At 33.4% G+C, this 27,271-nt stretch overlaps 2 protein-coding genes and 1 long non-coding RNA gene across 3 annotated transcripts in view; all 3 read left to right on the plus strand.

Annotated features, from left to right (window-relative positions):
- Window positions 1–895: 895 nt before the first annotated feature.
- mRpL53 (mitochondrial ribosomal protein L53) lies at window positions 896–5,152 on the plus strand. Its single transcript, XM_072527049.1, has 3 exons — window positions 896–1,133; window positions 1,246–1,368; window positions 4,764–5,152. Exons 1-3 carry the CDS (start codon window positions 988–990, stop codon window positions 4,906–4,908), a joined length of 414 nt encoding a protein of 137 aa, XP_072383150.1. The 5' UTR covers window positions 896–987; the 3' UTR covers window positions 4,909–5,152.
- LOC140437490 (uncharacterized) lies at window positions 4,910–5,152 on the plus strand. Its single transcript, XM_072527050.1, has one exon. It carries the CDS (start codon window positions 4,910–4,912, stop codon window positions 5,093–5,095), a length of 186 nt encoding a protein of 61 aa, XP_072383151.1. The 3' UTR covers window positions 5,096–5,152.
- Window positions 5,153–25,873: 20,721 nt separating this feature from the next.
- Window positions 25,874–27,271, plus strand: part of LOC140436190 (uncharacterized) — a 29,156-nt gene continuing 27,758 nt past the window's right edge. The window contains exon 1 of the long non-coding RNA XR_011950263.1: window positions 25,874–25,888. This is a non-coding gene — a long non-coding RNA (uncharacterized lncRNA). The remainder of the gene's footprint in view (window positions 25,889–27,271) is intronic.

The following is a 27,271-nucleotide window of genomic DNA, read 5'->3' on the forward strand; positions in this document are numbered from 1 at the left end:
ATTTCTCTAGATTTCTCAATAAAAGAGATGACGGCATACGGTTACCTTCGACATGAAGACCTCTCAAAGAAAATATTGTCCGCCTCACCCTCCAATCAAAATCCTACCTAACCCCCACGACAACCTCCACCCAAACCTCGTCACCGTCGACGGAATAAATGAACCGTCTTCTGTTTCCAGTAGCAGTAATGCATTGATTAGTGATTAGGGGTCTAGGGGCTCAGGTCCAATCTTTATTGAACTTGTCATATCTTCGTTCAATTCCCTCACAACATTAATGTAAATCGGTGGAATTTTCTTCTCTTCAACCACTTGCCACAGCTTGGCTAATGAGATACTATTATAAGCCTTTTGAAGATCGATAAATACCATGTGTGTCTCCATATGAATGTATATCGCATAAATGAAAATGGTTAGATGGATAAATAGTGACAAAATTTTTTTAAAAACTGTGGCACCAAATGATACAAAATCGGAGACCATACTATGAGATGTTTTAGGTAAATACGTTTATTGCTGAATTTATAATTTTATTTAAAATTGCCCATAAAAAAGAGCTGAGCTGCAAGCTACTGGGAGAACTGGGAGAAGAAAACCAAAGCAGATCTAAAGGAGGACGCTTAGATATGATTTCTATATCAAGGGTAGGTATACAATATCATTAAGAAAGCCGATCCCGTGGTAGGGATAAATTATTATTTACTATGTATATTATTGTTTATTTTTGTCAAAAAATTATGTTTCATCAAATTAATCTTCATTTGATCCATTAAATCCCCTTATTAAATAAACATGTATTTGATAATCCTTTAATTAATACCTACTTCCGCCTATGGAAAACCTGCGATTTGTAGACTATTCTTAAATTGCAAACTTCATGTTGAATGCAATTGACATCTTCTGCCAAAGTCAAAAGTCACGTTTTTGTAAATATCCTTGTGGAAGGAAATATTTTTATTGTTTTCATATTTACAAAATAGTTTAAAAATGTCTATCTATTTTAGCGGTGGTTTTACTAGGTCAGCTGGGGTAATAAGTGCCATAAATAAACAATTAAAATTAGTTAACTTAAAACCTGTTAAAAAAATTCAGGTTCAATTTGATCCATTCCATGCCAATGCTGTAACCGCTCGGTAAGCATAAATATATACACACATAACCCAAGTATTTCATTGATTTTCTAAATATAGGCTAGCGCAAGCGTGTTTCATATAGATTTTCTAAGGAAAACACTTTTTCTTTCAGAGATTTCCTTTTTCATATATCAACACCAAAAGTAATAGAAACAAACTTAAGTTGTGTGATAAAACCTAATGTTGTATGTGACAGGAGCGAACCAGAGATAAAGATTGACTTAGGAGATGCAGGGTAAGTAATCTATCTCCTAAGGGTGTAACTAAAAGATATAGTTAGCCATGGCATACAGTAGGTTTTTATTTCTCTGTTTGGTAAAATTTGGTTTCCAATAAAATACAACACATTCACTATTACACTCCTTTACTTATAGTATCAGTAAAACAATCCCCTTCTAGATTAGTTAAGTTAAATTTAGCTGCCTGAATCTCATTATTTCCATACAAAACTGCCAGTATGTAATGTATAATAGAGGGACATTAATTTAGTATTACTTTGCGATTACCAGTATAATCCTTAATTTATTAACTTGGTGGACAATTCTCCAATAAATATATGTTGTCGATATGCCCAAATCTTGATCTTACCTTGCTGATATTGCTGGAAGTCATCTAAATCTATAATAACCAATTATATTGACTCCTTCAGACACATGGACTAAGTCTGTGACTCATTACATTTTAGATGACTGAATTTTTGTCTAATTTAAGTATTTCTAAGTACTAGAAGTGTGCCCTTTCAACATTTATTTAAATTGTTATATTTGTGATTTTTTTTTATCTTAGATTTTTTGAGGAAGACATTTACTAGTTTATATCATATGTTATTATGTGCTTTTCAAAAACCTCCCTTGCTATTCATTGTATTACTTTAGCTGGATTAATATCATTTAAAGCCATAATAACTAAAGAATATAAAAAAAATAACTAATACTAAATACATATACTTCTTAACTCATTGGTATTTCAAACATGTGATTTAAATCTGACCTATTATTTATTGTTTATTCTTTTGTTTCTGCTCTTCTTCTTTTGTTTTTTCTTTCTTTTAAGTTTTCCATTTCAACTAGTTTTTTCTAGTCTCTCTATATATTATAATATTACGAGGTTTTTGAGTTAATTATTAAATTACTTTTTGTTTTGTAATTTTTTATTAATACATCTATTTAATTAAACATAGCTAAAGGTAAAACCTTATACATATAAAGGCTGATAAGTGATTAAGCAATGATCAGTGGACCTCAAACAGAGTCTTAAATTTTAATTCTTCTTCAATCACTTGAAAAGTAAATGATTTAATTTTCTGTATTTTATGTTCAATAGGTAAGAATATTGGATTTTGTTCTATTAGAGGCAAATTAAATAAATATAATATTTATATACAGGGTGTGTGAAAAGAAGCGGGACAGTTGACTATTTTGCAAAGTGACCATCGGATCGAAAAACTGAAAGGTATTTAATATTTTCCCCACAACCCCCAAAGCAGAAAGGGGGGGGGGAGGCAACTTTAAAATTTTAAAAATCTGATAAAGCTTGCTGTAATTGGAAAAAATGATTTATCGTGATACCCTAGGAAAATTATAGAAACAGTCTAATCTCTTGAGAAATACACTCTCAAATGAAAAACTAAAAAACGTGTTTTTAATATTTTTCAAAAATCTATCAAATATCACCAAACACGATCCCACACTCCCACCCCCTAGGGGTAGGTCGGAGGACAACTTTGAAATTTTCAATGGAAAACTATGGAAATGCATATGTCATTTCTGACATGACTGGTCTACCCCAGTCAAGAAAAACAAAACTGAAAAAACCTTATACAAGTATTTAAAGGTTTAATTATGTGTAAACATACAACTAATTTTGCTTTGTTTTTTTTAAATAATATTAAAAAGTGTAAAAAATATTTTTTGCCTATAAACGTTTTCTATACATTTTAGAGAAAAATAATTCAAATAAAAGTTGTAGAAATAAACAAAATAAGTTCATTACTATTGAGAGTTCCAAATTAAAATACATAAACAATTGACCCTTTAAGGGATATCCTTTAAAGTAATATACTACAACATCGACCTCATTTTACCAAATTTTTAACATTTAATATTTTTTACATTTAATCTAAGGGTTCTTATACTAAGATATGTAGCTAATGTTAACTACACTCAAGATGTTTATTAGTTTAACAGTAAAAATTGTACCTAGTTTTTGTGTTAATCATTTAAAACGTGGAAATACTTACTTCTAAATTTTACTGATGATGTCCAACTGCACCGAAAATGTTTTGAAGATAATTTTAATCTGTTTGGATAATTGTTTTATAAATTTTAATAAAAATATATTATCATTCATATGAAGTTTTTACTTGAATGTAAGTTTTTTGAAACTATAGTATAATCCCACCACTGGGATTTTCCATTTTAACATTTATAAAGTTTTGCAAAAATAAGGTTTTTTGCAATTCTCTTGGTCAATTTTATTTGTGTATTTCAATTTATATACTCTTAAAATCACAGAACTTTTTATGATCTATAATTTTTATTTCAACCATTTTTTTTTCTAAAATGTATAGGAAACATTTTATAGACAAAAAATATTTTTTTTGGCTTTTACTTTTTACAATTGTTTAATAAAAAAGACTGGGCCGTTACAACAAGCTAAGTGGTCAGTCTCGCAACAAAGAAATGTAAAACATGTGAATAAATAGGGGTTAAATAGATCTGAATTCAATACATATCTGATATGTGTATTCCCCGCAATGTTTTAGCGTTTGTTTAATATAAAGAATAGTATGTATGAGTATGTATATGACTTATACTGAGAAAACATTTTAACTAGTCGATAAAACGTTGCCAATAATCTGATTTTACCAACAATCATTCCTACAGTGGAAGATCTTGTTAAGTAAGCAGAAAACAGACAAACTAAAAAGCATACCACTTTTTGATAATAGTGTCAAACGCAGAATTATTAAGGCTGGTGACATTAGAGAACAAATAGTGAAAATTTAAAGATTTTGCTTTGTAATTTGATAAATCTATTAATGTTAGCGATTATGCGAAATTTGTTATATTTGTGTAATTTGAAGCAGACGAAAGCAGAATTGAAGGCATTTTATTTTTTAAACCTTTTTCTGCGAACACTATTGATCATGAATAATCTGTTTTTAGAAAGCACTTGCAAATATGCCCTTCCTCCTCCTATCTCTCTCTGTATTATCAATCTGAACATTTCATATCGCTGTCCCACTATTAAATGTCCCAGATATTGTAACTTTCTTATCTTTATTGTGTTTATTATTTTATATTCTTTACCTATCTTTCACAATACTTTTGTGATTGTTTTCTTCTGCTTCCTACATTCTACAAAATGAAAGTGTTCGCAAACAAAAATAATACCTTTTATTGGCATAACTCTTTTGCAATCAGAACTTCTAATTAATAATCGCTCAATAGAATTCGGCTTCAGTTCAAAAACATAGGATTCCGAATATAAAGGTTTTGGCGACAAAAATATTGGTTGTTTTCCTTTTCCAATCGACCGTCCAGTTACAAAAATAGTTTGCTATTTTTTAAACAATAACTGTTGAATGTTTTTTAATTATATGAAATAATAAATTTTATTATTTTTTAGCACAGTGAAGTTTTTAGCCAACAACTTGACAGTTTTAGAAATATTGCAACAATTCAATAAGCACATAAGCTCCAAAGTTCCAGTAGAGCCAGTTTCTTCACCGATTACAACAAAATTAGAGGCTAAAAGGAAAGGCAAGAGGTGAAATGGGCAATAAAAAGAAGGACTTCCATCTTAAACTTATTGAACACGTTTATGATAATATTCCTGCTTTTACAGACATTTTTACTGAAGATACATTTTATATATTTGCCATAACAGTTGTGATTAGTACTATTGTAATCGTGTTTATTATTTCTAGGTTTGTTACTTTAAAAGAAGTTGATATATAAGTTTTGTTAGATAGGTTATGTATGATGTGATTAGGCTGAAATACATTTTGAATGTTTTACCTTGTTTCTGTTGTCCATTTGATACATGCTTTCATTATGTACAAGTTTTTGGCATATTGTTATGCTATTAGATATAAACATATGTAGTTGTTACCAGACATTTACTATAATTAATGTTAAAATACTAAAAGTGACACAAATTTAAAACTGCTTGAAGTTTACTTATATACTGCATTCAGTCTAGCTGTCACTATTGCACACCACTCTCTATATAAATTTGGATAAAAGTTAACCTTTAAAGTTTCAAAATCTCAAAAATGGTATAGTTTTTCTCTCCGCCTTTTTTCAGTTCCTCATTTCTTTCTAATACATGACAAAACAAGTTGATAGTGAGAAAAAATATTGTAAGCCTTAAAAAATTGTATAACTCTCTAATGCTTATCTTTTCTTTTTTATTTTATTTGCTTCTAAAGTTTTCTTCTATTACTTCTAGCTGTTGATTCAGCACTTTTCTCTTTTTTGATATGGCAACGTAGATCAAATCCAGAATTGAGCAGGCGAGATAAAGTTTTATCAAAATGAAAAATATATTTACTAACAGGGACTTTTCACTAATACTAAAAAACAGATTGTTAAAATGTTATATATTCCCTGTCTACAATATGGTGTGAAAGTATGGACCATGACATAACACTACTAAAAACGCTATCCATATTTGTGGTTATATAGATGAATTCTTCAAATATTCTGGACAGATTAAATTACTAATGAAAAAGAAAATTATTTTGTTATTAATGAGTTACGACCAATCTGGAGGTGGTTAAATATTTCTTATATTTTCTTTAGTATACATAATTTTTTAATCATTTAGCTCGCTACAATTTATTACTCTACATTTAAAGTCATATCTATTTTTGAGAACATAGCTGGGTATAGTTAGTGGAAACGTTTTTGTCCTTTCTCATTTGCGGGAGACCTCGCTATGTTGGTGTTGGCACAGGACAGGGAAGACTTCTCTTTGGTGGGTAGCGTACATGCGATCAAGTAGACGAATGGTTGAAAATGCAAGGACTAGATCTGGCTGGTGAGTAAGACCGAGGCCATAGTTCTTAAGAGACCAAAGAAAAGGGACGGAATGTGTAAGATATTTAGGTGTAACTCTGAGTTATAACAGAAAGTGGGGGAGCACGTGAAGGCGGTGACTCACAGAGCTAAGGTGGGATCTGCCCCACTGATCTCCTCAAATCTGAGAGGAGGAGGACCCTTCATTCTGTTATGCAATCGATAGCCCTCACCCGATCAGATAGGAATAGTCTGTTGAGGATGACACAAGCATAAAAAACAGTGTCTGCCGAAGCGCCGTGAGGTATCACCGGGTGTATTCCTTTGCACGTGCTAGTGAAGGAAAGAGAAAGAGTATACGAGGGAAGAAATGAAGACATATCAAAGGACCGTTTAAAAACTGTTCATTATGGTGTAGCAAGAGGGATGGTATGAGATGAGCAGGGTGGCGCAGTGGACGAAGTTGCTGATTCCTAATTTGAGAAGATGGATGGACTGCGAGCATTGGCATTTGGATTACTGCCTATCGCAGATGCTAACAGGACATGGTTTTTTCAGTGCATACGTTTACAGATTCGGAAAGGCAGAAAGTGACAAGGTGACAAAGTCTTACACACTCGTTGGTATGCGATATATGGATAGTCGAGAGGAGCTTGTTTGAGAGAGAGATAGAGAGAGAGAGTAAGGAGTGAGTGACAAATAAAAGACTGGAAAACAGAATAAACGCAATGGAAATGACGTTTTGGAGAATAAGTTGCAGATTAACACTAATGAAACAAGGGCAAAATTAACGAATGAGAGAACTAATGAATGTGAAAGAAACACTGACGAAATAGAAAAACCAGGAAACGAGGACGACCTACATTACAATGGAGCGGACAAATAAAAACAGCAGGGCAAAAAGAGATCTCACTGAAGAAGATATAAGTATATGACAAGAAGAACTGGCGATTAAGATGTGGTAAACGGTAAACAGAATATGCTGTGTAAAGCCAGGGATAAGTAAGTCTCTGGAATTGACGGAGATAGTATCCGAACAACCCATGCGATCTCGAATATCATCGTGGCCACGTTGGAGAAATCCTGCATAATTGAAACTGCAACGAGGTTCTGCCCAACTACTACAATCGAGGTATGTTTCGAATCTTAACATCAACCTTATAAAAAAAAAAACGAAAAAAAAAGATATTGTATTCCAACGTTGATTGTTGCTGACAAATTATGTTGATTGAAGAATGGTCTTATCTTTTTATAGATACGATTTGATGCCAACTAACTTTGTTAAAAATCTTTCTTCTCTAACAGTTTATTGTCTTCTGTTTACTAATGAATTAAAAACCACTAACCTCAAAATTTTCCAATACTTTAAAATGTCAAAAATAACAGTTTGGCCAATAAATACTTGATTTCGTCTTTATCAAGATATTCATGTTGTTGTACTCTTTTTCTGTTTACGCCACTGGCAAACTGGAAACTTGTAAACGTCTCCATTCTAGTCAAAACTTCCAAAAGCTTACTCTCATTCCGAGGTTTTTATATTTTATCTTAAACTGTAATCTTGTTGATATTTCTTTTGTAATTAAAATTGAAATAACTATTATTGATTTTCAAACAAACCACTTTAAAGTAATTTATGCAAATCTAAGTAAAATCACAAGTTTTGTTTTTATTCAGATTATAATAAAATTCCACTTTAATTTCATATCAAGTGCACATTTGGCTAATACAATTCTGGCAACTGTTAGATAGCTAGATTTGCCTTAAATTGCACACAATAATTCTCGACCTGCTTAAAACACAAGAATACATCATGACTGAAAGAAGGCTCTGAGAAGAACCATAGATGCTTATATAGATTCTACAAATTCGATGCTTTTGTAATGGTTTGAATTTGTATGGTATTATTTGAAAATTGTTATGACTATTGTAAACAAAAGAATAATGAAATAAAATAATGTTATTTTATTGTTCTGAAGCTATTTTATTGTGGCATTTTAATACTATTTAACATCTTTACTGGGAATGAAACACAATTTCGGTTCAAAATACATTTATTTTAAAGTTTCAATTTCTACTTAAACTTTAAAGATAATTGAACCATAGTGACAACTACTATTTCTTCTCATGTGATGTCTAAGGTGTTCATCTTAAAATCTAAGCTTTCTATTTTATACCCAAATCTTCCCTCAGCTATTCGTCCTCTTCTTCATGATGCTCAGGTTCCCTGTTAAGTTAGGAGAGAGATAGAGAGAGATATGAATTTGAAGTACAGCATCAGAATTGTCAGAACTGAAGCGCCAACTTTAAAGGTAGCAGTAGACTAAAATTGTTCTCCCAGGAAGAGACAAATGACTTGATCATAGTGGGTCTTCCCAAAGATACGGCAGAGTTGCTTGGATCCCGACTCGAGACCCAGAAGCTATTACTACCTGTAGTGTATTTTTCTTGGTTCAGATGTCGTGAAAAGAATTTTGTGCCTTACTTCACTCAAGAAGGAAATCTAGTTTATTGCAGGGATATTAAAGATAGTTCAATTCAAAATCCTGTGTGAATCCACCCAATGGCATCTCTTTATCAATTCATCGAAGCACAGTTAAAAAAGCGGTTTTACTCCATAACGGTGGTTTCTATGCTTCTATCCCATTTTACATTCTGTGTACTTGAAAGAGACCAATGAAAACTTGGCAATGATTCGTTAAAAACTCAAACATGAAGAAATACAAGATGGTTTACACCAAATTTCTATATGTCTATATGACAGTCGAGATCGAAAAGATTGACTGATCAAGTCAACATCTAGCCAAACAATCCCATGAAATTGAAGAACTCGAAAATGTATACGACATGTTTAAAATGTTTAAAAAAAAGTGAAATAAGCGGCTGGTATCTTCAATAAAAGACAAACTGCACTGCTAAACTATGAACATGGTAAAGTAATATTTGAAGTAGAAGACAAACTGAAAGGATTGGAAAATTACATTACGAACCTATTCGACAACGATAGGATTAGTTCACCTCGGGATATTTCTAACTGCAACGGACCCTTAATAACATGCTTTGAGATAGTATAGGCCATAAAGTCATCAAAAATTGGCAAAGTGACAAGTCCTGATGAAATTCCAAGTGAAATATACAAACTTATAAACAATAGCAATGTTTTAGAGGCTATAACTTCATTTTCCAATACCATTTATACCAGCGGACCTAATGGTTGATCCAATTCATTGTTCATAGCTCTACCTAAGAAAACAACAGAACAAATCTTTGTTGATTATAGAACCATTAGTTTGTTGACCCATTTATTGAAAACTTTTCCAACGGTAATACATGCACGTATCTATATTAAATGTGAGGAATACGTATCTGACACAACACACATTTTGTGATATATCTGTAGACGTGTATTGCTCTTTTATTGGCTTTCAAAAGGCATTTGATCATGTTAAGCACTCTATATTAATCCAAGCTCTCAGAGTCATTGGTGTCGATGGCTGAGAAGTTCACATAATTACAAATTTGTCTTAGAATTAAATTATCAAATAGCATCACTTTTAGTAAACTATATGAAATTACAGATTTAAAAAAGGAGTAAGGCAGTACTGCTTTCTCAAAAACAAGAAGAAATAATTGTGAATGAAGAATTCATTAATAATTTGGGATATGCGAATGATACAGTACTAGTTTTTAGTCAAGCAGATTTAAAAACACTTCTTGATAGTGTCGTTGAGAGCTGTAAATAAGCAGATCTGGATCTGAACATACGGAAAATCAAAATACTCGCAATAAGTAAAAAACAGAATATAAAGCCGTCTGCGTATGTAAATAGTACAAAACTTGAGCAAGTTGACAAAATTGTGTTTTACCTTGGACATCAGTTAAATTGTAATATATAGAGTCACTGTGAAATCACATCCAGAATTGAGCAGGCCAAAACAGCTTTTAGAAGGATGTCCATTACGTAGCAGAGACCTAAAATAATCATTTTGGATCTGCCTACTTCGCTACTATGTGTTCTCGATCTTACTTTATGGTGTTGAGTCTTGTTTTGAAATGTGGTGCTATACAAGAATTTTAAAAGTTTTTGGGTAGAGAAGATTCGAAACTCCACAATACGAGAACGTCTCAGCAAGACCACCGAATTAGAAAAGCATCAAGAAGAAGCTGGAGTACTTTGGACATGTAATGAGAGGTTCCAAATGTAGGAGGCTACAAAATATTATGCAAGGAAAAATAGAAGACAAACTTGGTCCAGGACGAAGAAAGACTTCATGGTTAAATAACTTGCGACATTGGTATGGTATTGATACAAGTATGCCATTTAGGGTGGCAGTGAATAAGATTAAAATAGCTATGATGATTACCAACGTTCTGAAAGGACAGTATATGAAGAAAAAGAATGGAGAGTTGAGAGCTAAGGACGTTTACGGTTGTACAAAATAATGTGCAAAAAAACCACCGAAAATTCTACCTTATACTTATGAAACAGACTGTTTTATCAGGCATAAGCTAAGGAATTTACTTAGGTTCAAATACTTGGTTAAAAAATTTCCAGATCTGTTAAAGGCGAAGGTTGGACCAGATATCAGAAGACTTCTAGCGGATCAAGAGTTTGCCAAGATCATAAAAGATCATAGAAGAGAGAAGGATGGTTCGCATTTAAGGATGTGGAGAAATTTTTGAGCAGCAATGAAGATTCTAATTATAAAAATATAGTCAAAAGAATGCTAAAGTTTTTCAAGGCTTGGGTTGTCTCATGAGCCTAAAAATACATGGTTCTTCACTTCTACCTGGACTATGTTCCTATAGCATATAGTAAATTCATTTCGTTAGAACGGTTGTTGGTTATTGATTCCGAAACAATTTTTAATAGGGAAGTACTATAAATCATTTCTGGAAAAAACAAATGGGGTTTTCATGAAAGCACAGTGAAGCTGTTTGCTTCGATGGATCCACCATGTCAGATGTCAGATGATTTTGTTGGAGTGCAAACAAGATGTACGAACGATTTTGCTTCATGACGTCCTGGGAGGCCCTGTGGTCTGTTTGAGATATGCCTTCCCTGCAGGATCTTGTTTTCTGAAATTCACAATCAGTACAAACCTGACAGAGTTTCAGCTATGCTGAACGAACTAGGGAACAATAATGGAATAGTTTCAGGTTGCCTTCTCCATTCGAGTACCACAACCATTCAAGCTGCTCCAGTGATGCTTGCGGTTTTCCCGTTTCAAGTAAATCCAGGATCAATTTCTTTGTGCCTTGAGCTAGTGATGATCGCTGCTGCCTTTTACCAGGGATAGGAAATTGGTAATTAGATTTTGGAAGGATATAGAGATGGGACATGGTTTGCTAGAAATTGAGAGAAAATCATGGCTCGCATAGGCAGGGTCGCTTCCTGAAGTAGACCTATTCTTTACTACCGAGATTGTAGAAAACTGTCTATCCATTACAAAATATTGTAAGTTTAAAATGGTCCAAATGCCTAATTTCGTTCAAATCAACCTAGAACTGTAAATATCATGCAAAATACCGATATCTTTTCTGTACTATACCGGAATTATTAAATTTAGCCGAAGTGAATCTTAGTAAACATTTACTTCCAAAAATATTGTAAAAAAAGTATTCAAATTGGTAGGACCCATGTTTTTGCAAATATCTGTTTTATGGGTAAACACTCGAAAGACTAAAGATTGTAACACAATTTATATCTGGCATCACTGCCACCCGATGACGTAGGATGGTGTGACCGCATACTGTCAATTGATATTCAGCCATTACATTGCAAGCATAACGTTATTTTTAAGAAGTTATTGTTCTTTTCGGTAATTATACTGCTCACAGTGATGTTCAATTATATTTATTTCAACCTACAGTTGCTACTAGTTGTATTTACAGTGTAGTTAAAGTACCAGATACGAAGAAACACGGAAATAATCTTATCCCTGTCGTGTACCTTACATACTATAACCCAGAATCCCTTATAAAATATTTTTTCTGTTTATATTCCATTTTAACGTTTTGATTTATAAGCACTCCTTCACTTACAGCTTCCCAAAAATATATCAAAGTCGTTACATATTTGATGTCCCAATAAAAGTTTTTTTATGTCCATTAATCTGTTTCTTTTTGGCTATCTGAGTCGGTCAAATAGCCAAGCGGGGCAGGAGGTCGACTCTCATTCGCTTCACTGTCGAATGGTTAAGTGGATGTGCGTTCAAGCCCTGGCTCGGTGTACAGAAAAATAAAAAAGGATAACGGCGCAGCAGTTTAAAATTCTAAAACGAATCTATAATGGAGCAGTACGGCAAGAGATAAGGCTTTGCGGCTCGATGATACTCCTCCATAGATCCCTACCGGAAGGGCGTGGCGCCTAATATACCGGCGTATATATTTATTTATTTGGCCACGGGTGATTGCCAAGGGAAAAAGTATCAGTAGCCCGATGAATTATAAGAAATTATAATAAGCTTCTGGGCTAAAAACTATCGAGATTGGAATACTAAACTCAGGCCAACATTTGCCATGGTGCTCGCCACCGGAATACTACTCAGATAATTCGGATGGCATATAAAGAAGATATATTTAAAATACATTCTTAAATAACGTTCTTATTTTGAGGAAATCAAAGCAATTATTATTGAAAATAATGGATGCTATGATTTCCTTAATAAAATAATATCATCTCTTCTCTAAGTTCCATTTTCTATTGAAGGTTGGAAATCATCAGGGCTACGCAGACCCTGTTGACTGCCGTTCTAAATAGTTCTGCACTACTGCATTCAAACTATTCCCTCAAGTTCTTAAACCACGATATTCTTCGTCTTCCCACATTTCGCTTTCCTCGAATTTTGACTTGCATAATAAGCTGCAATAATGAGTATCTTTGACCTCTCATAACATGGCCTAAGTACTTAAGTTTTCTTCTTTTGATAGTCAATATTATTTCAGCTTCATTTCCTATTCTTCTAGTAACTTTTGCATTTGATATTCTTCGAGTTCATGATATTCGTAGGATTCTTCTGTAACACCAAAATTCAAAGGGTGCCAACTTGTTTTAATGTCCGTGCTTCCAAGCCATAAAGAAGAGTAGTGAATACGTAACACCGTCCGACAACAATAACCTTTTTTAGTTTAACTATATACGGTACAGAGACAGTGATACTCGGAGTATATGCACCAACAGACGATTCCCCGAGAGTAGAAAAAGAACATTTCACGGAACAACTCCAAAATCAAATAGAGCTAATTAAAAAGAACGTGGAGATAATTATAACAGGAGACCTTAACGGCAGAACTGGAAGAAAAGAAAACGATAAAGTAGTGGGGAGATGATGAAAAAAACGATAACGGAGAACGTCTGATTGAATTATGCGAACTAAACAACCTAAAAATCACCAACGGATTTTTCAGACATAAAAATATTCATAAATATACATGGACGCAAGAAACACGAAAGCTGAAATCGATAATAGACTACATAATATTCAAACAAGATACCACAATAAAGATCAAAGATGTGCGAGTCAAAAGAGGAGCAGAATGTGGAACGGACCATAGACTACTGACAGCAAAAATGAGCATTAATTGGAAACATAACAAGACCCCCTCCACAGAAGAACAGTTGAACACTATAAGAGAAAAACAATACAATATAGAACTACTCCAAGAACAATCAATAAGAGAACTATACCAACAACGTCTAGACCAAAAATTAATAGAATTCAGATACGGCAACATCGAAGAAATATACGAGCATATAAAGGCGAGTATAAAGCAAGCAGCATTCGAAGCTCTTGGGGGAAAAGAACATATAACAAATAAACAGCACTATTATGAAATAAATGAACCAACAAAAAGAATAATTCAAGAAAAAAAGCAACTATACAGAAAATGGCTGACTACAAACAACGATGAAGTTTATAAAGAATATAGAGAAAAAGATAGAGAAGTGAAAAAACAAATAACACAGCAAAAGAATGAAGAATGGGAAAGAATCTGCTTAAATATTGAAACATATATAGGAGGTACAAGAACTTCGGAGTCATGGAAAGTACTGAGAGGATTGAAACAAAACTCAAAAGAAAAAATTAAATTGGGAAATATACAGGACAAAGAATGGAAGGACTACTACAAGGAACTATTAACAGAACAAAGACCACAATTCATTGGAAAAGAAAACAGGCGAAGACGAAGCAGATTCCCACAACAAGAAATAGAAATAACAGATAGGGAAATGAGAACGGCCATAAAAGCAATCAAAAATAAGAAAGCACCGGGACCTGGAGGCATCTCACCTGAGCTTATAAAATACGGATCAAAAAAATTACACCGGATGATACAATGGATATTTCAGAAAGCCATAAATGGAGAACAGCTCCCAAAGGAATGGACGGCGGCATATATGACATCTATATTTAAGAAAGGATATAGAAAACGATGCGAAAACTACAGAGGAATAAGCGTAATATCATCAATAGGAAGATTATATTGGAAGATACTGCGAGAAAAGATAGAGCCAGCGATAAAAGGCAAAATCGTGGAGGATCAGGCAGGTTTCACGGCAGGAAGATCATGCATAGACCACATATACACACTGGAACAACTGTTGGAAAAGAAAAAAGCAAAAAATAGAAATATCCACTTGGCATTTGTGGACCTGAGAAAGGCGTATGACTCTGTACCAAGGTCAGAACTATGGGAAGCAATGTACAAATTAGAAATACAGACGGATCTCATAGAAGCTACAAAAGCTCTGTATAAAGAAAATAAAGTGTCCATTAAAATGGGAACAAGAATCATAGGAGACTTCACCACAACAAAAGGGCTCCTGCAGGGTTGTTCCACATCTCCAACCCTATTCAAAATATACTTAGAGAAAGCCTTGACTACATGGAAAAGAAAATGCGAAGGCATGGGAGTACCGGTACGGAACGAATACCTATATACATTAAGTTTTGCAGACGATCAAGTAGTGATTGCACAAGACCAAGACGACCTCAGCTACATGATGAAGAAACTACAAGAAGAATATACCAAGGCTGGCCTAGATATTAACCTCGCGAAAACAGAGTACCTATCTACAAGTGAAGAAGACATAGAAGATCTACAGAGTGATGACAACGTAACAATCAAAGGAAAGGATAAATTCAAATACCTGGGGTTTATAATCACGAACAAGGCAACAACAGAGGAAGAAATTACACAAAGATTAGGACAAACTAGAACAGCAATCCGACAACTTAACTCAGTATGGTGGGATAGACACCTAAATATGAAGACAAAAACGCAGATTTATAAAACATTAGTGCGAAGTATTATGACATATGGGGCCGAAAATTGGATCATAAACAAGAAAAACAGCAGTAAGATAGTAGCAACAGAGATGGAATGCCTGCGAAGATGCTACAGAGTAACAAAAATGGATAGGAGAAGTAATGACGAAATAAAGCAAAGAACATCAATAGAAACAGACATACTAACATATATAGAACAAAAAAGACTAAAGTGGTATGGACATGTAAGAAGAACTAGCGACAGCAGATGAATAAAGAGAATAACCGAATGGAGCCCCATAGGAAGGAGGAAAAGAGGACGACCCCGAAAATCCTGGAGGAACGAAGTAGACGACGCCATGAGTAAGAGAGGACTAAACGATGGAGAATGGAACAACAGAAAGAGATGGAAACGGTTGAGCGAGGGAAGGCAGTGAATACTGTAGAATCCCTAAATATATATATATAGTTTAACTAATGATGCACATGCTATTTTCAAAACATGTCTTAACTACTTTGATTTTGTCTACATTTGATGTTAAAATAATAACTAATACAGTAAAACTTTCAAATTGGATGTGCTTTGATGTTTGGTCGTAACTGTTCCTAAAGTAAATAGTTCGAGGTTTCCCACCAAAACTCTTACTTTGTATGACAAATCTTTATAGTGGTATGAAAAGCAACTACGTATAACGTGTTTCGAAATTGCTAGGAAAACTTTACGAAGGATCCGACAAACACGAAACGTCTTATTTAAATCCGTTAAGTTCTGAAATATTCTCGTAAAGGAAAACTTTAATCTTCGGAAGAAAACTTTTAATGAAACTTTTTAAACTACTTTCCCTAGAACGGAGAAAATTATTTTTAAAGGGAATTTTTAATTACGAACCTATGGAGGACAAAGAAACTGTTTTATTTTTAATTACGTCGCTATATTGAATTAGAACTACAGACATAAAGTATAATTTGTTGGTTTTCAAATAGAATCGTAATAAAACTTCGAAAATAAGGAAAATAATACACAATACTCAAACATAGTACAACTAACACGACAGCGTTAATAATAAGCATGTTGATAAATGATAAGCAAGAAATTACTACCTCCGAACGCGGTTCAAAAATTAAATACCTAACGGATGTATTACGACTGCTACCGCTTGTCTGTCTATAATTTTTTATGTTCTTTGGCAGGGGCCACCAATTATATTCCCTGAGGGTCCGTGTCGAAAACCTACTACACTTTCGCGGTCCGGACACTCAGCACTAAACCAGGCAGTGGCGCAACGAGGGAGGGGTTACCCAGAAACCCACCAGTAGTTGTACCCCCCCCCTCAGGAGATCATCCTGGTTACGAGTTGAAACCAGGCAACTAGGCCACATCTTTTAATAATGGGTATAAAATAAACTCAAGGAAAAAGATGGTTTTAAAGCTATAATATTGTTTTTTCTCCCGTTTTTGATTAATAAATTTTTGCGGCGTATTTTGAAATATTTGTATATTAGAACTTAATTTAATCATTTAATGCTACTGTTTCTGGTTGTTTTCTTTCTGCAACTATAGTGTTCAACAATTTTATTAAACATATCTAAATCTATTTAAACATTTAAATATTAGTAACAGCTTACCTTAAATAGCTTTTGTTTAACAAAAAGAGAAATTAAACGATTTCTACATGGCGAAACCGAATTAAAATAGTAGTGGCTGTAGAGTAGTGGCTGTACCGCTCTGAGGAGACCTAAAGAGGTCGAAATACGTATAAGCGGCTGTCGCTGTCCTGTATCAAAACAAAAATCTAATACCGTCATTATGTTTTAAGCTTTTGTTTACTTTACAACTGCATTTCTGTACATTTTACGGCGAATAAAAAAACTATATAAGTATGGAAAAGCAAACTAATATCTCAATGTTTTTTTGGCCACTGTACAGTTGAATACTTTTCTGTTACAGTAACTGATTGTTTTGATATTATTATCAGTACATTTTGAACACAGCAGTATTGTAAAGTATTACTGAAAATATTTTAAAAGTTATAAATTTATACAAAATGGTAATTACCATGTTATCTTTTCTATATTAGTTTCCATAAAATAACGCACATAACAAATTTTACATTAGTTTAATTAAATTCAAAATTAATGATTACAATAAGTATAAAAATAAGGTAAAACTCCTTACAAAATTGAACTATTAGTAAGAAAAATGACACTTTTTATTTTGTACAACCTGTCTGAAATTTGGAGTAAGGTTAGTACGTCATTGAGTACAACTGATTCCCATTAGGGAGCCGAGATGTTCATCTATCAACCAAGATCTCTACCGATTTTTAATAAAGTTCATTTTTGAAAGAGCGGCTTCGCACACATAAGTTGAGCCAAACATAGTACACAGTTTTATTGCCAAAGATTTTAGTTCTGAGTTTAGAACTTGTGTATAAACCTCCTTTAAACCGGAATCTTCCTGATACTCCGTCATTTCCATCTGAAGGGCAGCTTTGTTACTCTTAAAAACGTCTGCTGCTTCGCTGGTTCATACACTATTAGGCTTGAGTGAAATACAGCTTAACAGTTGCACAACATCTTCAATTTTGTGGAAATCAGCAAATCGTTTTTTAAATTTCAAATCAAGTTCATTAATAAAACGTGAGAACTGGGTAACATCAATATCTTTATTACTATCACAAACGGATTTAATGAGTGGAAAATCCAAAAATCTGCCTTAATATCCTCAGAAAAAAGTTCAATCTTTTTAGAAAAACTTCTAATATTCGACAGAAGTTCACAAATAAGTTCTCCCTTGCATTGTAATTTTAAATTTAAGAAGTTCAGATGTCTGAAGATATCCGCCAAAAATGCGATGGTTGCTACGTTTTCTGTGTCCAAGAGGAAGCTCAAATGGTCATTTGGATATTTATATATTCACATTTGATTATAATTTGATTTTATTACTATCTTTTAAATTTAACGGCGGTCCGCACAAAACAAGCTCACGGTCCGGATACGGACCGCGGCCCGATATTTGGTGACCCCTGTTCTATGGTATGCTGCTCATCATCATCATCATCATCCAGCCCCGTTTTCACATCCATTGTTGGATATAGGCCTCCTCCAAACGTCTCCAGTTCTCTCTATCTCTAGCTGCTGAAATCCAGTTTGTTTCTATTCTCCTTAGGTCGTCGGTCCATCGGGTGGGTGGTCTGCCTCGACTTCGCTTGTCGGCTCTTGGTCTCCACTCCAATAATCTCTTCGTACATCTTCCGTCTTCCATTCTAGCAACATGTCCAGCCCACCTCCACTTTTGTTTATTGATTCGCAGTATAATATCGTCAACGCCAGTTCGTCGGCGTATCTCCTCATTTCTCACGCGATCTTTCAAGGTCAGACCCAGCATTGATCTCTCCATTCGCCTTTGTGTTACCCTCAGTTTTTCGGCAGTAGCTTTCGTTAAAGTTAGGGTCTCTGCTCCGTAGGTCAAGACTGGTAGGATGCATTGGTTAAATGCCTTCCTTTTCAGGTGAATTGGAGTATTTGTTTTAAAAATGTCTCTCATCCTTCCATATGCCGCCCATCCCAACGTGATTCGTCTATTTAGCTCGCAGGTTTGGTTGTCTCTGGTTATTCTGATTTCATGACCCAAGTATGTGTATTTATCGATTAATTCTACCTTGTTGTTATTGATCTGTATCTCTTCGCTGGGAACCATATTGGTCATCATTTTGGTTTTCTCGAAATTTATCTCCAGCCCAGTTTCTTGTAGTATGTAATTCAGTTCTTGGAGCATGTCTTTGATCTCTCCCAGATTATCTGACAGAAGCACGATATCGTCCGCAAAACGTAGATGGTTTAATCTTTCTCCATCGATGGATATTCCTTTCTGTTGCCATGTTAGTCTTTTAAATGCATACTCAAGAACGGTAATGAACGTGCCGTGTCGGTCTTAGCTTTCGTGGAGGAGGAGCTCTGAACTGAGTAGGGGCTCTTCTGTACTCCACGGAAGACAGACTGGACGGGGGATGTCCTCAACCTCGACACGGCACGTCCCATATGGCTGATAGGGAAAGTTCCTGCAGATATGCAGGACAGGTACGAATAAGGCATTGCCAAATAAGTACCCGCGGATCAACTGAGGATATGACATTAGGCAGCAGTAATGTCATTACTGGATTAAGGCTATGGGAAGTAAAAATCCTGTAGGCTTAATTCCAGATACTCACAGGCGTCACTCACATTATGAGTTAAGCGGCTGTGATACTGCGACAGCAGCAGCGTCTGACCCAGAGTGGGCGGCTGCAAACAGCGTCTGTTCCCAGAGTGGGCGGCTGAAACTGAAACCTTGCCAACACGCAGTGGCTTGCGTGGCATTGAACTTAGCCAAAAACCCTTACAAATGTCAGATTTTAAAACAAAACGGAAACTACCCCAGGTGAGTAGACACTCTCACACTGATTTATCAGTCTGTCCCAAGGATTCTGGGGGGGACACAAATTTGACAAGAGTATGCTTTAATGCTGCTTATAGGAATTTAAAAATGGAACTTAAATCTCCTTTTCAAGTTGGTTAATTACACAATTTAGTAAAGGAAATGACCATACTGTGGCACGCTCGCGGTTAGCAAGTGACGCGGCATGAACCTACGTGTATAGGGTACTTACGAGATATTCACGCCCCTCATCACAGAAATAATCCAAACAAAATGGTCCTCCAATGGTGTTAGACGTTTCAAAATCGCGCATTATCAACAAAATTAAGTATTAAGTATTATTGTATTAAAAAAAAAATAAATTTTTATAAATATTAAATATAAAAGTTTTAGTTTGTTATATACAAGATACTTTTTGATATTAAACATAACTCTTTTCTAGGTAAAATGGGTTAAATTATAAAAAAATATCACGCTTAAATAAATTTTGTGTTTATTGGAAATTATTCAACTAGAAACATACATTTTTTTTCTACATTTTGTTTAAGCAAACTCATTAATTAAATATTCAAAGCTCATTTTTAGGGTTATACTACTTTCTGTACACATTATCATTAGATTGTTCAGCTTAGTTTGTTCAAGTGTTGACCTAATTTAATCTTTTTAATTCCTGACAACAGGCAGGTAGATCCTCAAGACCACTGCTAATATTAGAGACTGGAACCACGAACTAATATTCAGGAATTCTTAAATACTTGTATCCGTCTGCTTGAAATTAAGACACTCTAGTTTAAATTTTCTTTGACGTTCTTTGACCTAAAATAAGTGAAATATCAAAACTATCAGTAGTTTTATATCGACGGTAAGGTAAATACGATTTCAATTGAATCAAACGAATTTTTGGGGTCCGGTCAGTAATTCTACGGCGAATATAGAAATAATAAAGATAAACATTTGTAATTGATCACTGCCGGTATTGCCGCCGGTGTGGCTTATTACTTTCTAACGTATCTTATACTTTTATGTGTCGTGGTCAGGAGATACTAAGATTGTCTGACAGCCAGTAGTTGCTAGTTAATTTAGCGAACACTAGCTCTACACCCCTATTTGCACATCGAGTCAATTTTACCGTTTATTGTAATATTGTAGATGTGTCGAACTGCCATACGCTAAATAAAATAAAATAACGTATCTTATTGGGCACTGCTGAAGTATATTTGGTCACTGTATAATTAAATAATTACAAACTGCTTGAATTTACTACTATACGATTTTTTTCTAATATGGGTCGTTTTCAACCCTAAAAAATAAAAAGCAACCAAGAGCAACCAAGTCCAAAAGTGAAGTGGAGGGTAAGTAGAATCTAAATCCAAATTTTCATGCAATTTGGTGGTGACACGAAAAAATAAAGAGTATCGCCGTATTTCACTTTTATTTACTGGACTAACAATATAGATCACTGTCGGTTTACTTGATCTAAACCTCTTAAAAAAGTCTTTATCATTACAAAAATTAAAATGGTCGATTCTGCCTTAAATATTATATTCTTTATAAACAAAACATTATACTCTTTGATTTCATTAAATCTTCTAATACCGGATCCATGTCTCTCACCCACAATAAACAACAATATTTAGGTTATATTTTTGATTTCGCGATAACCTACAACAAAATAACAAACTACCAACAGAATTTATCTTTCAGATAACTTCTTATTCAGACATTCGATAGTTTATTTGCGAAATAAATATTTTACATTTTATCTGTCAGATAAGTTTATTTGTATCAGTTCGTATTTCAGCTTTCTTTCCTAGGTGGCGCTAGGTGTTTAAATCTAAACTAACGTAAAGCTTTAAATTATTTTGTTCCTTAAATCTTATCTCAAAATTTCAGCAAATAATATTTTTGTCAATTTTACGAAAAAAATTAATCGTATTATCCGTTATAATAATATTTAATTAATATTATTAGCATTATTAATTAAACGTATAGTTTCAAGAACAAAATATGAATGAAATGTTAAATGTTAGTATTTCAAATTTCTTACCTAGGTGGCGTAGTTACCTTACCGGACAAACAGTGTGACTTGTCGTCCTAGCCTTTTATATAGATAGATTATTAATTTAATATTCCGTTTGAATTTGACAGATCTGTCAGTTGTCACAAGTAAAGAACGTATGCTTTGTTAATACGTTAGAAGTTGGCGTTAGGAGCAAACATAATAATTTACTGAATTACTTTAATATAATTTATTTAAAATATAAATTATACATAAATAATAAAATTACTTTATTCAGTTTTAAAAAGATTATTTTAGTTTTAAAAATACAGAAAATATACCTAGTATGAAGCATCGCGCTAATCTAAATATTCTAATATTTAAAAATAGCGGCGCCCCTTTTCTTTTGAAGGGTTGTTCTGTTCAATGTTTCTTATTTTCTGTTTTGTATCTATTTTTTCTTGTGTTACTTACCTATAAGAACGGCACGGCCGATAATCTACCAGTACTGACCAATGTAGCCTTCGAGTCTATTGTATACGGGTGTCCTAAATATCCAGTATCCTGGGATATCCCAGGAGTATCCCAGGATACTCCCAGGAGTATCCTCTTTGTTCAGGAGCAGATTTGTCTAGCGGTAAATTAATCTAATCCAATGTGTATTATCTGTAGAAGGATTTTATATGCATGTGTTATCAATGAGATTAACTTATAGTTGTTGTATTCTGCGGTGGAACCTTTTGTATGCAAGGGAACAATTACAGAGGTTTTTCAGTCAGTAGGCCATTTAATGGTTGTCCATATGAGTTGACATAAGGTGTACAACTTCTACACCAGTCTTCCCCATATTTTTTAACACTGAAGATGGAATTACACCTACACTAGGTTTATATTGTGCTATATCCGACTATCGCTCGGATATAGTTCTTCACAGTAATTATGTCATATAGTATTTTTCATATAAAAATGCGTGCACGTCACAATTTATATAAAGTGACGTCAACATGGTATAATAATCAGAAAAATGTAATCATCATTATATTGGGAATTTTAGAATTATATTGATTAAATAACCAAAACATTTGTTATTATTAATAATATAAATTTTATGAAATAACTCTATAAGTCTAATATTCCACAAAATAATAATTTTAATTAAATATATTAGACAATTGTACGCAACTGATACGGAAATACTTCAACTTTTTGACACTTCAGCGTGTGGCAAAATTGTTTTAAAGGGTTAAAACAACTAAATAGTCTGTAGAAAGCTGATAAGCTTTCATATAAGATATATTATTTTGAAAAAGAAATAATGGCGGGACGTTTTTACTATTAATGCTCTAAAAGTGGTAAGTTTAAAATTTAGAATATATAATTTTATATTAAAATGTTTTCGTATGTATTTTAGTGTGTTGCAGTAATCTTATAACTAAGTGTATTTACTGTTAATATAATAGTTTGACAAATAGTTGACGTTTTAAATATTCCTCACTTACTTACTATTCTGATGTTTTGGCAACACTGTGGGGTTCTGACGTCGTAAATCTTGAATGACGTGCACGCATTTTTATATGAAAAATACTATACCTGTATTACTTCGTCCATGTCTGTTACTAATGAATTATCAGCGTTCTATATTGCCCAGTTTTTTGGTTTAAAATAGCGTGTTATAATCTTAATATTTTGTTACAAGCCTACAGTAAAAGGTTGCAAGCAGACACAAAAGGACATAGAAGACAAATAAATATGATAGTTGACAAGCACTTAATGAATAAATGCTAAAATAGAAACAAACGAAGGCAAACTTGTAAACTACCATTCATTTCAAATACATCATATTTTTACTTTTATTTGAGTTATTATTTTATATTCCATACCAGGTTTTTTCTCTCATATTCACCCGTTCCTTTATATAACTCCCACAAAACCTACTTAAAATTACAAATTGGCTTAAAACGTGTTCAATCTCGTGAAAAGTATTTGATTTAATGATTCCAAGTAGATAATCTGAATTTGAAATAAAATTGAGCGGGGATACCTACATCTTCGGGCTAATCCAATTTAGGTTACATAAATTATTCATGATGGCGTCCTTGTACCTTTTTGTTTTTTGTGTAAATGTAGGGCGAGTTACGTCGACTGCATTGAAAAATACACAAACGAATAAAATTCTTGTTGGGCTTGGTTACCCGTCCAGAACAAAATGTGCTGGTGTAAGAGAGATGGATTACAAATAAGGGTGTCAGTTAAAAATCAAATAAAATGTAAAAAAGGTAGGAAAGTATGTAAGAGAGTGCGGTTCTCTGTAATCTACCCGTTTAAATGAGTATACATTATATTTCATTTTGTAGATATCAGTTTAAGCTTTTGTTTCATATGAAGTAAAATATTTCTAATATTTTTTAATGTTAATAAATATTGTTACCTATAACGTTATAATAACTTAAATGTAACTAACGTATATAGCAAACTAGCACACACAATTACCATTCAAATCATTACATTATCATCATCTGTCAACCTCTTGCATCCACTGTCGGACATATGTCTGCTTCATCTTCTACTACTCTCTATCCTCTGCTTTCTTCCATCATTTTGTAAGCTTCATTTTAACTCTCGGCTGTAATAACAATATCATCCGCAACACTCAAGTGATTTAAGTATTAAGGATGATCTGCACGCCCCAAAAGACAAACTATGCATTCAAAAAATTTGGAAAAAATTAAGGAGATAGGGGAGTGGTAGGAACACTGAGACGCAAAACTTTTAACGACAATAACTTTTTTATTAAATGATACTTTAAAATTTTTTTCATTTCAAATCCTTTATAAAAGGTATATAATAAACGTTTCGGAATGCAAATTCCATCATCAGTGTAACAAAGTATACATGCTATGAGCCACTAAAATATATGGGTGAAAACCCTTTAAATGTTATTAGTTTATAGATATGTTACATTATATATTATTATAAATTAGGATGTTTAAGTTGCCGTTGGAATTGGTAACATGGCAACGTATGGCTCTACATAGATTACGTGGTCCTGAGACAAAGTGTCTTCGAGGACCTGTTGATAACAACTGATTCCGAAAACGCTCTGTAATGTATTTGTGATATAGTTCGTTTGGGTATTTTAGTATATACTTTTTATAAAGGATTTGAAATAAAATTTTTTGTGATACATGGTATACAGCCAGCTAAACTTATATTGTACCTCTATAATTGGTAGTATATAAAGAAGAACTGAAAAATCATGTCGTTTTTTGATAAAAACTAAAGTTTTTAGTGTTAGTGGATTGGGGAAGTTGGATATTGTTGGAAAGAGATGAATATTCTACAAAAAAAATCTCATCAGCTTTGGGATTTTTTTATGAATAAAGATCGCTATTTAAGAATACTTTCAGATAATGAATAATAGTTTCAATCGTTTAATCGTTATTTGCATATTAAATAAGGATAAAAGCCGGTTTATAATTATTTTTATTCTTCAATTATTTATACAGCTTTCGTAGATCATTTCGCACAAATTCTGAACATTTTTTGTAAGAAATATTTTATTTAGGCTTTTTTATCCTGACATACTTATTTAATATTTAGTTCTGTAATTGTAATGCACATTACTTCTAAAAAAATGAATAGCAATAGCAAATAAAGTTTAGTCTTGACATTGCAGTTTTATAACTGATTGCTCACCTTCTGAATTTACTGCAAATACATGTATAAAAATGCAATTCAAGCGGATTCGATAAATATGTTCACTTAGTTTATGGCTGCAATTTTATAGTCGAAGACGTTTTACCTCTAAAACTAAATTCGAAAATATCGAATATTCCACGGCAAAAGATTATATCCAATCTTGCTTGTAAATTTCAGCTAGATTTTTTTATTTAAAGGCAATTCTGTTTTCTGTCATTGATTTATCCAACAGAAAGTTAGATATATCGCAAGGAAAAATATAATCTGATAAAACGAATTCCCCAAGTTTGTTAGAGGCTTCCAAGATTCGTATAAGGAACTCGACAGAATGTTCAAACGTAGTAGAAGTAAGTTTTTATATTAAATAAGGGAAAGGGGTAATTTAATATTGGGTTTCCGGATGGCTTTATTTACATTGCCAACGATTTTTTAATGAATCAGATACGCAGTTAGTTTAAATGATCAAAACGAAATTATCAGCTAAATTGCATTGTATTAGGCATTCGTTGCATGTTCCTTGTGTGTTGCATGTCTTTTAAACAATAATGCTAATTGCAATTTGGTTTGTATCCTCTATTTCAGAAATTTCTTGAACTGCTTTATGTGACTATCAAGTGTAAGCAATTCAGTTTCTTTTGAAGCTTGTGTTGGCTTCAAATCCTTGAAATCATCATCAGGAGTTAGTTCATTGACGTTTGTTTCAACCAATTCCAAAACCTTTTGAATATTTATAGTTTTTTACAACTTTAGTTTTAGGTATTTCAGAATCTCTAGTCTATCTATCTGTCGCCTAGAGATTCTTTGTTAGTTTTTGTAAGACAAGTGGTTCGGTCTCCATTTCAAATTTATTTTTGAAATGTGATTTTAAGTTTAATGTTACGCGCAATTTCGATGTCTTTTGGTCCTTATTCTCAATTCCAGATATCTGAGCGTGGACAGTCTTTATTGTTATTGTCTTGATTATCTTGTCAGTTTTGATTAATCAACACTCTCATCAACTGCAAGCTTTCTTTTAGTCTCTTACTGGTACTAATACCTTGTGCTGCAAGTAGCACTTCTTCATTTTGATGACTTAGACAGCTCACGGTATTCTCTCGTCCCTTGAAAATCCCTCGTAACTGTTGTCACCTCTGGTCCCACTAGAATTGGGTCCATTTAGTGGCTTTCTGTTTTCAGAATCTCTTCTGTTATCATATCGATCTTCTGACCTACTAGAATTGGGTCTATTTTGTGGTCTTTTGATTTCTAAATTTCTTCTGTTATCATACCGACCTTATGCTATGTATAGCAATGAATGGTGCTGTCTATTACATTCTGCACGTTTATAAAAGGAATAACATGCCACTCCCCTTTTGTGTAGTACAAAAGGTATCTATTGCACTATCTTTCTATTTCTCCTTTAAATCTCCTTGCATATTTCGATGCAGTTTTATTTTACCGTTTCCAATATTTAGCAAATATTTGGAAAATATTTGCGTCGAAAGATTATTTTGCACTTGAACTGTTTCGACATTTCAGCATAAAAACAATTGTGTTAAACATGCATTAATTTTATCCGCATATCTAAAGAGAGGAATAACCAGTAATGTCTGTTGGAAGTCACCAGACAGTGGTAATACAGCATCACTGAATAGTTTGTCGTTGTCGTTTAAATCTTGCACACTTCATGTAATGCTTCGAGTGAATCCTTATTAGCCGTAAAGTAAATTCATTTAGCAAATTCCCATCAG

Source organism: Diabrotica undecimpunctata, chromosome 3 (assembly GCF_040954645.1).
Source record: "Diabrotica undecimpunctata isolate CICGRU chromosome 3, icDiaUnde3, whole genome shotgun sequence".
NCBI lineage: Eukaryota > Metazoa > Arthropoda > Insecta > Coleoptera > Chrysomelidae > Diabrotica > Diabrotica undecimpunctata.